The 15,918-nt window shown below is 42.3% G+C and overlaps 1 protein-coding gene across 4 annotated transcripts in view; it reads left to right on the top strand.

Moving 5' to 3' along the window:
- TRAPPC10 (trafficking protein particle complex subunit 10) overlaps window positions 1–15,918 on the top strand; it is an 88,852-nt gene that overhangs the window by 16,014 nt on the left and 56,920 nt on the right. For all 4 annotated transcript variants that reach the window (XM_060297706.1, XM_030835543.2, XM_060297704.2 and 1 more), the window contains one exon: window positions 12,404–12,485. In XM_060297706.1, the coding sequence (XP_060153689.1) occupies window positions 12,404–12,485 (82 nt within the window). The remainder of the gene's footprint in view (window positions 1–12,403; window positions 12,486–15,918) is intronic.

Below are 15,918 nucleotides of genomic sequence, written 5' to 3'. Positions count from 1 at the left end.
GAGGTGGGTCTGACGCATCCTCACGGGTCTGTCTGGGCCTGTTACTCAGCTTTGCTTAGACTCTCATCTTAGTGATAGCATCTTGGGTCTGAAAGACTGTCTAGCCTACACGTTTCTATTTTTAGTTATAATCGACTTCTTTGAAAATTAGAGTTGTTTCAAAAATAACCAGCTTTTTACTGTTTTGGTGTTGGTCATCTGGCATCCAAATGAGGGAATTCCCTGGCGGTCCAGTGGTGAGGACTCGGCGCTTTCACTGCTGTGGCCCGGGTTCAATCCCTGGTCGGGGAGCTAAGACCCCACAAGCCGCGCAGCGTGGCCAAAAATAAACAAATAAATAAAATCTGAATGATATATCTTTATCTGTAGTTATTTATGTTTCTTTGGACACGTGTTAGTGTCTTTTTACGTTGGTAAAAGTTTACTACTTTATAATTGTCCTTCTGTTTTAAAAATTTTAAGAAAATATTAAGCTGAGTTTGTTGAAATATGATCCATTTATGCTTAAGTCACTGAAATCTTTCTGAATTCTTCCCCCCGCCCCGTGTTTAATTAGTTCTTATCTGCTTTTAAGAAAGAAAGTTTAAACTTACATGATTAATACATGAATATATGCTTCTAAAAATCTCAGAGCATGCAGTCATAATTCAGGAAATAGCGAAGGTCTGCATCAGTCATCTGACTGCATGGAACAGCAAATCTAATCACAACTGGCGTAAGTAAGAAAACAGGTTCAGATAATCAGAAACCCGGGGCTCTGCCCCCCTTTCTTGGGGAGCGTCTGAGCTGGGCTCTCCTCAGCCTTTGGGCTTAGGCCCAGCCTGGGGCCGGGTGCCAGCAAGCCTGGGCACCATCCAGACGGAGTGCCTGCGTCCCTCTGCAGAGCAAGGCCAGTGTCCCCTGATGTTTCCCTTTACGTTTGAGTGGCCCCTCTGCCTGTCATCAGCCATTGCTCCTGCCTGGGTGCTGCCACGCGCCGGTGCTGATGGTCCGCAGACGCCCCTGGAGCCGCCTGTGGGTGCCCTGACTTGCCCCATCCTCATATCCACGTGTCCCCAAGTGAGTGACGAGACGCACACACACACACAGGGAGAGAGATTTATATTGGGTTGGCTGAAAGGTTCGTTCCGTTTTTTTCCCATAAGATGGCTCTGGTAGCGCCTAGTTGTCTTTAACTTCATTTGAAACAATTTGGTAAGATTGTATTGACAGCTGTCATATCGGCATGCATTTAAAAAAAAAACTTACCAAAATTGGTGAATTTTTGTGTAGCCATTTTAATATCGAAGGTGGAAGAAAAAGAGCACTTTCGGCATATTATGCTAGATTATTTCAAGAAAGGTAAAAACGCAACTGAAAACACAAAAAAAGATTTGTGCAGCGTATGGAGAAGGTGCCGTGACTGATCGAAATGCCAAAAGTGGTTTGCGAGGTTTCGCGCTGGAGATTTCTCACTGGACGCTGCTCCACGGTCGGGTAGACCAGTTGAAGTTGATAGTGACCAAATCGAAACAATAATTGAGAAACAATCAACGTTATACCGTGCAGGAGATAGCCGACATACTCAAAATATCCAAATCAAGCATTGAAAATCATTTGCACCAGCTTGGTTATGTGAATCGCTTTGGTGTTTGGGTTCCACATAGGCGAAAAAATCCTCGACCATATTTCTGCATGCGATTCTCTACCGAAACATAACGAAAACGTTCCGTTTTTAAAACAAGTTGTGATGGGCTATGAAAAGTAGACACAGTACAATAATGTGGAACGGAAGAGATCATGGGACAAGCGAAATGAACCACCACCAACCACACCAAAGGCCGGTCTTCATTCAAAGAAGGTGATGTTGTGTATATGGTGGGGTTGGAAAGGAGTCCTCTATTAAGAGCTCCTTCTGGAAAACCAAACAATTAAGTCCAACAAGTACTGCTCCCAGTTAGACCAGCGGAAAGCAGCACCCGACGAAAAGCGTCCAGAATTAGTCAACAGAAAATCACATAATCTTCCATCAGGATAACACAAAACCACATGTCTCTGTGATGACCAGGCAAAAACGGTTCCAGCCTGGCCGGGAAGCTCTGATTCATCCGCCGTACTCACCGGACATTGCGCCTTCAGATTTCCATTGATTTCGGTCTTCACAAAATTCTCTTAATGGAAAAAATTTCCATTCCCTGGAAGACTGTAAAAGGCACCTGGAACAGTTCTTTGCTCAAAAAGATAAAAAGTTTTGGGGCTTCCCTGGTGGCGCAGTGGTTGAGAGTCCGCCTGCGGATGCAGGGGACGCGGGTTCGTGCCCCGGTCCGGGAAGACCCCACATGCCGCGGAGCGGCTGGGCCCGTGAGCCATGGCCGCTGAGCCTGTGCGCCCGGAGCCTGTGCTCCGCAACGGGAGAGGCCACAGCAGTGAGAGGCCCGGGTACCACAAAAAAAAAAAAAAAAAAAAGATCTTTGGAAAGATGGAATTATGAAGTTGCCTGAAAAATCGCAGAGGTAATGGGACAAAACAGTGAATACATTGTTCAGTAAGTTCTTGGTGAAAATGAAAAATGTCTTTTATTTTTACTTAAAAACTGAAGGAACTTTTTGGCCAGCCCAATATTAATGGGATTGTGCTTTGAATTACCTTTACAAATTATTTTGATGTCTCCCCTCTCTCACCAAAAAAAAAAGAAAGAAATCTTAGTTGTTGAAATAAATAGTCTGAGTTGACTCTTTTAATAGGCCTCTTGAGTAAGAAAAATAAACACAGCAATTTTCTGAACAGGGTTCTCTGAACACATCAATCTTAAGCCTCAATTTTGCTTCTAGTAGCTGTTTTTTAACAACTGAATCCTTATTGGGTTTTCTCATGCCCCTGTTGCCCATGGGATCAAAACAAAGTGGCTCTTACAATTCAGACCTCAGAACTCGAATGGCTTTTCTGCTAAGTGGTTGGGCTATTTTGGGGAGCTACAAAGTATACACTGTTAATTTAATTACCTATCACATAAGCCTAGATTTAATTCTTTCGGGGTTTTACACCTAAGCTCTTTCCTGTCCCTCTCTTTTAGAGCTCTGGCTCTCTATAGCTCATTTTCAAAGACATCTCTATTTTTCATAATACTCAATATAAAGACTTAGGAGTATTATCATTAATAATAGCTATATATTCTGAGAAAATCATGGAGGCTTTTCTTCATGTTCAATCAATGTAGAATTTCAATGGGTGAGAAGAATTTGACCTTCAAATGTAAATCAGGGCTGCTGTATCAGTTGGCTAGGGCTGCCATAACAAAGTACCACAGACTAGGTGGCTTAAACAACAGAAACTTGTTTTCTCACAGTTCTGGTGGCTGGAAGTCCAGATCAAAGTGTCGACAGGGTTGGCTTCTGAGGCCTCCCTCCTTGGCTTGGAGGTGGCCAGCCTTCTTCTTGCTGTGTCCTCATGCGGTCTTTTCCCACCCCAGAGTCTGTGTATCCACATTTTCTCTTATAAGGATTTCAATCAGATTGGATCAGGGCCCATTCTAAACCCCTCATTCTAACGTAATCATCTTTTCAAGACCTTATCTGCAAATACAGGCACATTCAGAGGTACTGGGGGTTAGGATTTCAACATATGTATTTTACAGGGGCATGGTTTAGCTCCTAATAGGCGCTGAGATCGAATGGTCACTTGTTAAGTCCCCAGTTATTGTCAGATGACGTCTTTGCCCTTGACAGATGTGCTAATTGACCTATAATCTTTTAAAATTAAATTTAGGACACAGATTAAAGATTTATTTTATGATAGAATATGAGAAAAATTTTTACTTTATAGTCTCCACTTAGGCAAGTTTTATAAGTTTTATATCGTATAACAGGATTTCCTGTGGGGAACACTTGGGAGGGGGTGTGTAAGAGGCACTTCATTTGTTTACTCTGTACATAGGTTTTTCTTTTCTTTTCTTTTCTTTTTGCCCTTAACATCTTTATCCGAGTATAATTGCTTTACAACCTTGTGTTAGTTTCTGCTGTATAACAAAGTGAATCAGCTATGTGTATACGTATACCCCCATATCCCCTCCCTCTTGCATCTCCCTCCCACCCTCCCTGTCCCACCCCTCTAGGTGATCACAGAGCACCGAGCTGAGCTGCTTCCCACTAGCTATCTGTTTTACATTTGGTAGTGTATATATGTCAATGCTACTGTCTCACTTTGTCCCAGCTTACCCTTCCCCCTCCCCATATCCTCAAGTCCATTCTCTACGTCTGCATCTTTATTCCTGTCCTGCCCCTAGGTTCATCAGGACCATTTTTTTTTTTTTTTAGATTCCATATATATGTGTTAGCATATGGTATTTGTTTTTCTCTTTCTGCCTTACTTCACTCTGTATGACAGACTCTAGGTCCATCCACCTCACTACAAATAACTCATTTTCATTCTTTTCTATGGCTAATATTCCATTGTATATATGTGCCACATCTTCTTTATCCATTTATCTGTTGATGGACACTTTGGTTGCTTCCACGTCTTGGCTATTGTAAATTAGAGCTGCAATGAACATTGTGGTGTGTGACTTTTTGAATTATGGTTTTCTCAGGGTATATGCCCAGTAGTGGGATTGCTGGGTCGTATGGTAGTTCTATTTTTAGTTTTTTTAAGGAACCTCCATACTGTTCTCCATAGTGGCTGTATCAATTTACATTCCCACCAACAGTGCAAGAGGGTTCCCTTTTCTCCACACCCTCTCCAGCATTTATTGTTTGTAGATTTTTTGATGATGGCCATTCTGACCGGTGTGAGGTGATACCTCATTGTAGTTTTGATTTGCATTTCTCTAATGATCAGTGATGTTGAGCATCCTTTCATGTGTTTGTTGGCAATCTGTATATCTTCTTTGGAGAAATGTCTATTTAGGTCTTCTGCCCATTTTTGAATTGGGTTGTTTGATTTTTGGATGTTGAGCTGCATGAGCTGCTTGTATATTTTGGAGATTAATCCTTTGTCAGTTGCTTCGTTTGCAAATATTTTCTCCCATTCGGAGGGTTGTCTTTTCGTCTCGTTTATGGTTTCCTTTGCTGTGCAAAAGCTTTTAAGTTTCATTAGGTCCCATTTGTTTAGTTTTGTTTTGATTTCTATTTCTCTAGGAGGTGGGTCAAAAGGATCTTGCTGTGATTTATGTCATAGAGTGTTCTGCCTATGTTTTCTTCTAAGAGTTTGATAGTGTCTGGGCTTACATTTAGGTCTTTAATCCATTTTGAGTTTATTTTTGTGTATGGTGTTTGGAAGTGTTCTAATTTCATTCTTTTACATGTAGCTGTCTGTTTTCCCAGCACCACTTTATTGAAGAGGCTGTCTTTTCTCCATTGTATGTTCTTGCCTCCTTTGTCATAAATTAGGTGTCCATATGTGTGTGGGTTTATCTCTGGGCTGTCTGTCCTTTTCCGTTGATCTATATTTCTGTTTTTGTGCCAGTACCATACTGTCTTGATTACTGTAGCTTTGTAGTATAGTCTGAAGTCCGGGAGCCTGATTCCTCCAACTCCGTTTTTCTTTCTCGAGATTGCTTTGGCTATTCGGGGTCTTTTGTGTTTCCATACAAGTTGTGAAATTTTTTTGTTCTAGTTCTGTGAAAAATGCCATTGGTAGTTTGATAGGGATTGCATTGAATCTGTAGATTGCTTTGGGTAGTAGAGCCATTTTCACAATGTTGATTCTTCCAATTCAAGAACATGGTATACCTCTTCATCTGTTTGTATCATCTTTAATTTCTTTCATCAGTGTCTTATAGTTTCCTGCATACAGGTATTTTGTCTCCTTAGGTAGGTTTATTCCTAGGCATTTTATTCTTTTTTGTTGCGGTGGTAAATGGGAGTGTTTCCTTAATTTCTCTTTCAGATTTTTCATCATTAGTGTATAGGAATGCAAGAGATTTCTGTGCGTTAATGTCGTATCCTGCTACTTTACCAAATTCATTGATTAGTTGTAGTAGTTTTCTGGTAGCATCTTTAGGATTCTCTGTGTATAGTATCACATCATCGGCAAACAGTGACAGCTTTACTTTTTCTTTTCCAATTTGGATTCCCTTTATTTCTTTTTCTTCTCTGATTGCTGTGGCTAAAACTTCCAAAACTATGTTGAATAATAGTGGTGAGACTGGACAACCGTGTCTTGTTCCTGATATTAGAGGAAATGGTTTCAGTTTTTCACCATTGAGAACGATATTGGCTGTGGGTTTGTCATATATGGCCTTTATTATGTTGAGGTAAGTTCCCTCTATGCCTACTTTCTGGAGAGTTTTTATCATAAATAGGTGTTGAATTTTGTCGGAAGCTTTTTCTGTATCTATTGAGATTTTCATATGATTTTTTATCCTTCAATTTGTTAATATGGTGTATCACATGGATTGGTTTGTGTATATTGAAGAATCCTTGCATTCCTGGGATAAACCCCACTTGATCATGGTGTATGATCCGTTTAATGTGCTGTTGGATTCTGTTTGCTAGTATCTTGTTGAGGATTTTTGCATCTGTGTTCATCAGAGATACCTTTTTTTGTGACATCTTTGTCTGCTTTTGGTATCAGAGTGATTGTGGCCTCATAGAATGAGTTTGGGAGTGTTCCTCCCTGTGCTGTATTTTGGAAGAGCTTGAGAAGGATAGGTGTTAGCTCTTTTGTAAATGTTTGATAGAATTCGCCTGTGAAGCCATCTGGTCCTGGGCTTTTGTTTCTTGGAAGATTTTTAATCACAGATTCAATTTCAGTGCTTGTGATTGGTCTGTTTATATTTTCTATTTCTTCCTGGTTCAGTCTAGGAAGGTTGTGCTTTTCTAAGAATTTGTCCATTTCTCCCAGGTTATCCATTTTATTGGCATATAGTTGTTTGTAGTAATCTCTCATGTTCCTTTGCATTTCTGCAGTGTCAATTGTTACTTCTTTTTCATTTCTAATTCTGTTGATATGAGTCTTCTCCCTTTGTTTTCTTGATGCGTCTGGCTAATGGTTTATCAATTTTGTTTATCTTCTCAAAGAACCAGCTTTTAGTTTTATTGATCTTTGCTATTGTTTCCTTTATTTCTTTTTCATTTATTTCTGATCTAATCTTTATGATTTCTTTCCTTCTTTCCTTCTTTCTTTTCTTTCCTTCTTCCCTCCTTGGGGTTTTCTTTTGTTCTCTGTCTAATTGCTTTAGATATAAGGTTAGATTGCTTATTTGAGATTTTTCTTGTTTCTTGAGGTAGGATTGTATTGCTATAAACTTCCCTCTTAGAACTGCTTTGGGTGCATCCCATAGGTTTTGGGTCATTGTGTTTTTTTACTGTCATTTGTTTCTACGTATTTTTTGATTTCTTCAGTGATCTCTTGGTTATTTAGTAACGTATTGTTTAGCCTCCATGTGTTTGTATTTTTTACATTTTTTTCCCTGTAATTGGTATCTAGTCTCATAGCGTTGTGGTCGGAAAAGATACTTGATACGATTTCAATTTTCTTAAATTTACCAGGGCTTGATTTGTACCCAAGATATGATCTATCCTGGAGAATGTTCCATGAGCACTTGAGAAGAAAGTGTATTCTGTTGTTTTTGGATGAAATGTCCTATAAATATCAATTAAGTCCATCTTGTTTAATGTGTCATTTAAAGTTTGTGTTTCCTTATTTATTTTCATTTTGCATGATCTGTCCATTGGTGAAAGTGGGGTGTTAAAGTCCCCTACTATTATTGTGTTACTGTCGACTTCCCCTTTTATGGCTGTTAGCGTTTGCCTTATGTATTGAGGTGCTCTTGTGTTGGGTGCATAAATATTTAAAATTGTTATATCTTCTTCTTGGATTGATCCCTTGATCATTATGTAGTGTCCTTCTTTGTCTCTTGTAATAGTCTTTATTTTAAAGTCTATTTTATCTGATATGAATATTGCTACTCCAGCTTTCTTTTGGTTTCCATTTGCATGGAATATGTTTTTCCATCTCCTCACTTTCAGTCTGTTTGTGTCCCTGGGTCTGAAGTGGGTCTCTTGTAGACAGCATATATTCAGGTCTTGTTTTTGTATTCATTCAGCCAGTCTATGTCTTTTTGTTGGAGCATTTAATCCATTTACATTTAAGGTAATTATCAATATGTATGTTTCTGTTACCATTTTCTTAGTTGTTTTGGGTTTGTTTTTGTGGGTCTTTTCCTTCTCTTGTGTTTCCTGCCTAGAGAAGTTCCTTTAGCATTTGTTGTAAAGCTGGTTTGGTGGTGCTGAATTCCCTTATCTTTTGCTTGTCTCTAAAGGTTTTAATTTCTACATCGAATCTGAATGAGATCGTTGCTGGGTAGAGTAATCTTGGTTGTAGGTTTTTCCCTTTTATCACTTTAGTTAAGTATGTCCTGCCACTCCCTTCTGGCTTGCAGAGTTTCTGCTGAAAGATCAGCTGTTAACCTTATAGGGATTCCCTTGTATGTCATTTGTTGCTTTTCCCTTGCTGCTTTTAGTATTTTTTCTTTGTATTTAATTTTTGATAGTTTGATTGGTATGTGTCTTGGTGTGTTTCTCTTTGGATTTATCCTGTATGGGACTCTCTGTGCTTCCTGGACTTGATTGACTATTTCCTTTCCCACGTTAGGGAAGTTTTCAACTATAATCTCTTCAAATATTTTCTCAGACCCTTTATTTTTCTCTTTTTCTTCTGGGACCCCTATGATTCGAATGCTGGTGCATTTAATGTTGTCCTGAGGTCTCTGAGACTGTCCTCAATTCTTTTCATTCTTTTTTCTTTTTTCTGCTCCCTGGCAGTTATTTCCACCATTTTGCCTTCCAGCTCACTTATCTGTTCTTCTGCCTCAGTTATTCTGCTATTGATTCCTTCTAGAGTATTTTTAATTTCAGTAATTGTGTTGTTCATTACTGTTTGTTTGCTCTAGTTCTTCTAGGTCCTTGTTAAATGTGTCTTGTATTTTCTCCATTCTGTTTCCAAAATTTTGGATTATCTTTACTATCATTATTTTGAATTCATTTTTTAGGTAGCTTGCCTGTTTCATCTTCATTTACTTGGTCTTGTAGGTTTTTACCTTGCTCCTTCATCTGTAACTTTTTTTTTTGTCGTTTTTTTTTTTTTTTTTGATGGGTGGTGCTGTATTCCTGTCTTACTGGTTGTTTGGACTGAGACGTCAAGCACTGGAATTTGTAGGCAGTTGGATAGATCTGGGTCTTAGTGCTGAGATGAGGACCTCCGGGAGTCCTCACTCCAATTAATATCCCAGGGGTCTGAGTTTCTCTGTTAGTCCAGTGGTTTGGACTTGGAGCTCCCACCACAGGAGCTCGGGCCTGACCTCTGGCCTGGGAACCAAGATCTCACAAGCTTTGTGGCACGGTAAAAAAAAAAAAAAGGAAGAAAGAAAAAAAGGTGCAGTACAATATCAAAGAATAAAAAAATAAAATTGGAAATATACAAGATATATTAGGAAAAATAAAACTATAATTGAAACAACTGCAACAAAGTAAAATAAAACCACAACAGAAAAAAGAAAAAAAAAAAGAAAAGGGGGGACGAACGAGACAAAAGGATAGATCACTAACAAAGTATAAAGAATAAAATAAAATTAGAAAAATAAAAGATTTATTAGGAAAAATAAAAGAATCAACAACAATGAATCAACAAGGTGAAACAGAACCCCCATCTAAAAGAGGAAAAATCAACAATAAGAAAAAGAAGCCTTGGCTCTGAGGGCGGAGTTCAGGTAGGGGTGGAATTTAGGCAGGGGCGGGGTTTAGGGTGGGGCGGGACCTAGGCGGGTTGGGGGGTGACGTTTGAGCATGGGGTGGGGCCTCTGCTTAGGGCGGAAGGGGAGAGGCAGCATGTGGAAAGGAGGGCCTCTGGAGTGTGGAGCTCCGGAGTCTGGAGGTAGGGCCCTGAGTGGGGTTGTGTGGGTGGGGCTTGGTCCCAGCACCTTGGAGGGAGTCTCAGAGGGGGTCTCCGAGTGTAGGGGCGGGGCTTGGGCTCTGCACAGCAGGAGGGGGGCTGGGAGGGCAGAGGATTAGGCCCGGGAGCCCAACAGGCTCCCTGGTGCCTAAGTGGACAGGGGAAGTGCTGGCCCCGTTCCCTTCCGTTCCTTCACACCCCTCCCCGCCATCTCCCCCGGGATCTCCCCTGTTGCTGCTGGACCCCTAACCGTGCATGGGTGGGTCCCGCTGGGTGTAGGAACTCCTCCTCTCCCCCAGCTGCCCCTCAGGGGTGCTGGTCCTGGAGGTCTGGCCTTTACTTTTGCTCCCCCTTCCCTCCCTCCCATTCCCTCGGGACCCTCGCAGCTGAAGGAGGCCTCGGTGGGCACAGGATCAGGCCCGGGTCTCATCAGGCTCCTGGGCAGGGGAAACCTGGCTACTCTCCCTTTTGATTCTCTGCCCTCCCAGTGGTCCCCAATTTCCCCCTTCAGGTGTGGGATCCCTTCCCCTTCCCCAGCCGCCCCTCAGGGGCGCCAGTCCCCTCCTGCCTCCACTTCTCCTCCCTCTTCACTCCCCCCCATGCCCCATGTCCTACCCAGTTGTTTGGGGTTCGTCCTGTCCCCTTAGGTGTCTGTGGTCCCCCACTGGTGCCTGGTAGGTGCCCTAGTTGTTCAGAGACACGAATTCCACGTCCTCCTAGTACACCATCTTGACTCCGCCCCTTGTACCTTTGTGTGAGACTTTACTGCAAGGACCGTATATATATATATATATATATATATATATATATAAAACTAAGTGGAAAAGGAGAAAGCTTCTATGTGTTTGCCCTAATTACTGTTTAGCAAAGTGTAGTGATTTTTATATGTTAATCTTAGAACCTTTAAAAGAGACAGCAGGAGTTGGCACTCAAAGATAAGGAATCTGAAGCTAACTGAAGGTTTTCTTATTTTGATTTCTAAGACAACTACCAAATAAATGAACATGATGAAAAATGATGAGTTAAAACATAAAAGTTGTTTATATGTCAACAATAAATTATTAATAGTAACCCTTATTAAGGATTTACTTTGTGTCAGGCCTTGTTCAGAGTTATTTGTGTTGACTCACTCAGTCTCACCACAGCCCTGTTGGGAGCTATTCTTATTTTCCCATTTCACAGATGGTCCCCGAGGCACAGAAAGGCTCGGTGGTCTCCCCATGCGTACTCGCCTGGTAGCTGGTGGAGCTTAGGTGGGAACCAGGCCATCAGCCTTTCAGCATCTGTGTCCAGTCACTGTGCCCCACGGCCTCTCTGATAAGCAGCTCAGCTGCCCAGAAACAGCATTCCCAGAAACACCGTTCCTCTCAGCAGTCACTTGACAGTGTTACGTCGTTTGGGGAAGGTTTTGTTTTGTTTTGTTTTTTGCGGTATGCGGGCCTCTCACTGCTGTGGCCTCTCCTGTTGCGGAGCACAGGCCCCGGACACGCAGGCCCAGCGGCCATGGCCCACGGGCCCAGCTGCTACGCGGCATGCGGGACCCTCCCAGACCAGGGCACGAACCCGTGTCCCCTGCATCGGCAGGCAGACTCTCAACCACTGCGCCACCAGGGAAGCCCCTGTTTTGGTTTTTTGGGGGGGCTCATGATAGCAAAATAAGCAAATGTGTTAATGGCCTACATCAATCCCCAATGATTTCTTTAAGATCAATAGAAAAGCAAATGGAAAATGGTTTTGCTTAAAGTTAGAGGATCCTCTGAGTATAAGAATTTGAGTCATCTACTGAAAGGTTCTTTTTAAGCCTAAGTGCGATATGGTTATGCTATCATTTGATGAGAGCTAAGTGGATTTTTCAGTTCCGTCAAAGCTAGGATGAAAGAGCTGAATTAACAGCTTAGCATGTGAATTCAGACACTCCTGGGTTCCTCACTGGTCTCCGCAGCCAGCCAGCTTGTGCTCCCCCTTCTTGGCCGTGAGGTCGGGTCTGCCTCCAGGACTTCCCGTGTGGACTCGACGAGAGCAGGCGTGTCCGGTGTCCTGGGTGGCACGGGCACAGAGAGCGTACTGTACGGCTCGGCTCCTAGTGGCATTTGGATGCGTATCGAGCTTATTTTGGTGAAGAAACTCATGTTCATTTGTCCGGGTTTCCTATTCTGCCTGGAGTTTCATGGCTGTTTTGTCCAAGTTGAAGAGAGCAGCAGCGGTATGAGCTGACGCAGGGGTGAGGCTGGCTGGAGCGGGGCCCGCTCCGCCTCCTTAGCTGTCAGACCCTGGCAGGTAACTCCACTTTCCTGACCCTCCCCCTCCTCCTCGTGGGGAGAATCATACCCACCTCAGAGAGGCCGGGCGAGGGTTAATTAGGTCACATGTCGAGTGCTGGCTTTTCTTGAGACCACTTATTTAAAGATATGAAAAAATCTTGTTTTGTGATGTCATTCTGCTAAACTATTAAGTTACGTAAAAATACCAATTAATAAATTTTAGAGTCCATTTTTCCTATATTTACCTTAAAATGCCATTTTTATTCCTGTTGTAGGTGCTGGAGATCAGAATTTATTTACCTCTATTTATCCGACGCTCTCCCAGCAGCTTCCAAGAGAACCGATGGAATGGAGAAGGTATGGTGCCTCTGGTTTTCGCTGCATCTCCCTCCTCGTTTTGTAGGCATTTGTGTGAGCAAGTGAAGTAGTAAGAGTTAAAGGCTAAGTTCTCAGGAAACTGAGTGGAGCCACGTAATTGTGGACCTTCTTCTCTAAGGAATGTGTTGATTTTCTTGACAAGACATAGGATGGTAGAAATGGGACACTTCTTCTGAGCTGAAGGCCCACTTTTGTAGGAATGGCTTCTGATTCCTCATGGCATTTTGGAAAGGAGACGCACACTCCGATTCCACATTAGAGCATGTGCCTCTGTCTGCTGTCTTATGAGACCTTCTCTCTGTCCTGAGCTCCTGGCTCTTCTCTTAAGGGTGAGAAAGTGCACAGAAAGATGTTACTTAAAAATTATGAAGGAGGGGCTTCCTTGGTGGCACAGTGGTTAAGAATCTGCCTGCCAATGTAGGGGACACGGGCTCGAGCCCTGGCCCGGGAAGATCCCACATGCCAAGGAGCAACTAAGCCCGTGCGCCACAACTACTGAGCCTGCGCTCTAGAGCTCGCGTGCCACAACTACTGAGCCTGCGTGCCACAACTATTGAAGTCCACACACCTAGTGCCCATGCTCTGCAACAAGAGAAGCCACTGCAGTGAGAAGCCCGCACACTGCAATGAAGAGTAGTCCCTGCTCGCCGCAGCTAGAGAAAGCCCGCGCACAGCAATGAAGACCCAATACAGCCAAAAATAAAAATTAAAAATAAATAAATTTATTAAAAAAATTAGGAGGGAAACCAGATCAATCCTCCCGTTTGCCCTGTTGTTTGTAATTGTTCCTCTAATGACTTGTCCTGAGGAAATAATTGACTTTGAATTATCTTACTGGAAGACTAATTTCTGGTAAGATTAGATATTATTTGTAGAAAATGTTTGGATTGTGACTTGTTAATACTGGTAATCTGATTTTAACCAAGGTGTATGAAGAATTTCCTGTTGTTACTCATGTTCATGTAATTCTGATTCTTGCTATGTTATTTCCTTTCTGATCACCAATTTGTAATCTACTAACTTGAAGAGTTAACATTCTAGATGACTTACCTGGGCTCTCTATTGAATCTAGTCTAATTTTTGTGCCCGATTATAGTGTTACAAGGAATGTATTTAATTACCTACATGTAATATGAAGAGTGTACAGAATGTGGGAGAATTCTCTTACAGAAAAATTATTCAACGTCTCAAGAGGCCCAGTGCTGTGAATGAGAAAATAGTCCAGCAAACGGAAGAGTTTAATACCTGAAGAAATGGAGTAATCTGTAAAGGGTTTCCAATAGTATACGTTATTTAAACATTCAGAAAGATAGAAGAAACAGGAAAGGGGGTTATGAGGAAAAAAATGAAATAGAGACACTGCATAGATTTAACACGTATTTTCATCTCTTCACCTTCTTGAAAACTAAATGAGAAAAGAGAATGAGAAATGTTCAAGGACAGAGGAGGGCAGAAGTGGCAGCAGCAGAGATGTGGACGCCTCTCTGGGAGAAGGAGGATGGACAGAGGAATAGGAGGGAAAGCTGAGCCCTTGTGTCTGCAGAGGTGGCTCCCTGAGAAGCAGGCGAGTCCCTGACAGGTGATAGGGCCCCGGGGCCCAGGACCTTGGTAGGCGAGGGGTAGAAAGGGCCTGGGCAGGGTTCCCTCTGCCGTGGTGTGTGTGTGTGTGTGTGTGTGTGTGTGTGTGTGTGTGTGTGTGTGTGTGTGTGTGTGTGTGTGTGTGTGTAAAGCTCTTTAGTACTACTTGACATGTTAAAGTGTATATATATTTACTTTGATAAAATTTTAAATTAATTGATTAGATCTTGGGGGGAAAAGATTGAAGCAGAAACTTTACTTGATGCAGTGAACTGCTGTGTAGCTGAAAAGCAAAGTAGTGAGTTGGGAGATTGCGCTTGGAAACTCGAGTTGAATGCTGAGAGCTGGAGTTGGAGGCGTGAAAGGAAAGCTGAGCTGTGAAGGCCAAGTCCAGAAGTTTCAATGTCCCTGTAGAAGATGTTTCAGAAGGAGAGTATAGAGAGGGCGGAGGACAGGCGATACTTGGAGAACTGGCGTCAAAATTCTCCCAGCAGTGAGTTCGGGGATTGCAGGGGCCGCTGAATGTCAAGCAGAATGAAAACAAAACAAAGCAAACAAAAAGCCACACCAAGCAACCGGGAGAAAAGAAAAACCGCATTTGCAGTCTCTAACAGCATTTAAAGTGTAGCATAAAATACAGCATTTAAGCAGGGCCTTGAGGGCAAGTACCTCTGAATCTAGAGTTCTGTATTGTTCATACTCATACAAGCGGGAAGACTGCCTCAGCCTCCCCCGGGCCTTGGGAGAGACAGGATACCAGCTGGGCCCGGGATGGCCGGGGGCCCTGAACTGCCACTCTGGCCGCGTGGCGCCACACGTGTTCTCTCCAGGGTGCTGTTCACGTCGTATATTTGCTGCTTGCCACCGGATGGAGATCGTTGGGAAACATTTTCAGACATGTATGATCAGAAACTGTGCTACTCTCTGTGAAATAATTAAGGAATGTATCTCAAGAAAAAGGAAAATGAACCATGAATTCACAGGATAAAGGAAGCAGCGGCCAGCAAGCAAGTCATAAGTGCTGTGCTACACTGTGGTGTCAGTGCTTCTACGAATCAAACGATCTAAAATGTCAGATTGTGGAGGGAAGCAGAGAGCAGACAGTGCACTAGCTTTGTCTTGTTCAAGGAGAGGCAGACATTTACTGCAGTCTTCGAGAGGGAAGTGTAAGTTCATGCATGTTAAAAATTAAAATGTAACCAACAGCAGAAAAGAAGTAGATGGTTAAGCTTTCAGACTAACAGAGAAAAAGGGAACTTGATTAATCTCTCAGAGGACAGAAAAAATAGCCTGAAATAGAAAATCCACAAGTTCAAGCACAATCACATTAAATTTGGTTGGTTTCAGCTTATGAATCACCGACACTCCTTAGATTGGATAAAAAGTACAAAATCCAGCTATAGATATTTAAAAGAGATACAACTACTAGAGGTGAAGAATAGAGGGATGGAAAAAAGATGTATGTAGCATAATTTATTTCTACAAGTACAATAAAAACAGCACCCATGCCCTCTGATAGCCGTAGATTAGATGAGTGCAGCTTGTGGGATTGCTCTGTGTGTCCTTTGTTCTTGGGTTGAGAAAACATGGAGGAGGGTGGTTACCACTATTTTATTTATGCTACGTGAATGAAACCTGTTCTTTTTCACCAGACAGTTCTCTTTTTTGGATAATACGGGTTGTCACAAAAGTATTAGAGCAGTTTAAAGCTTTGACAGCTTCACACAGCACTTTTGACAATTGGGAGACTCTTTTCTTCTTTTATAGTGACTGTAGGTTAACATCCATTTTTCCCAGAAGTCGGTGTTGCAAGCAAAGTAAAGCCGACAGTTTT

This window comes from Globicephala melas, chromosome 4, assembly GCF_963455315.2.
Source record: "Globicephala melas chromosome 4, mGloMel1.2, whole genome shotgun sequence".
NCBI lineage: Eukaryota > Metazoa > Chordata > Mammalia > Artiodactyla > Delphinidae > Globicephala > Globicephala melas.
This window is presented reverse-complemented; position numbering and strand designations above follow the sequence as displayed.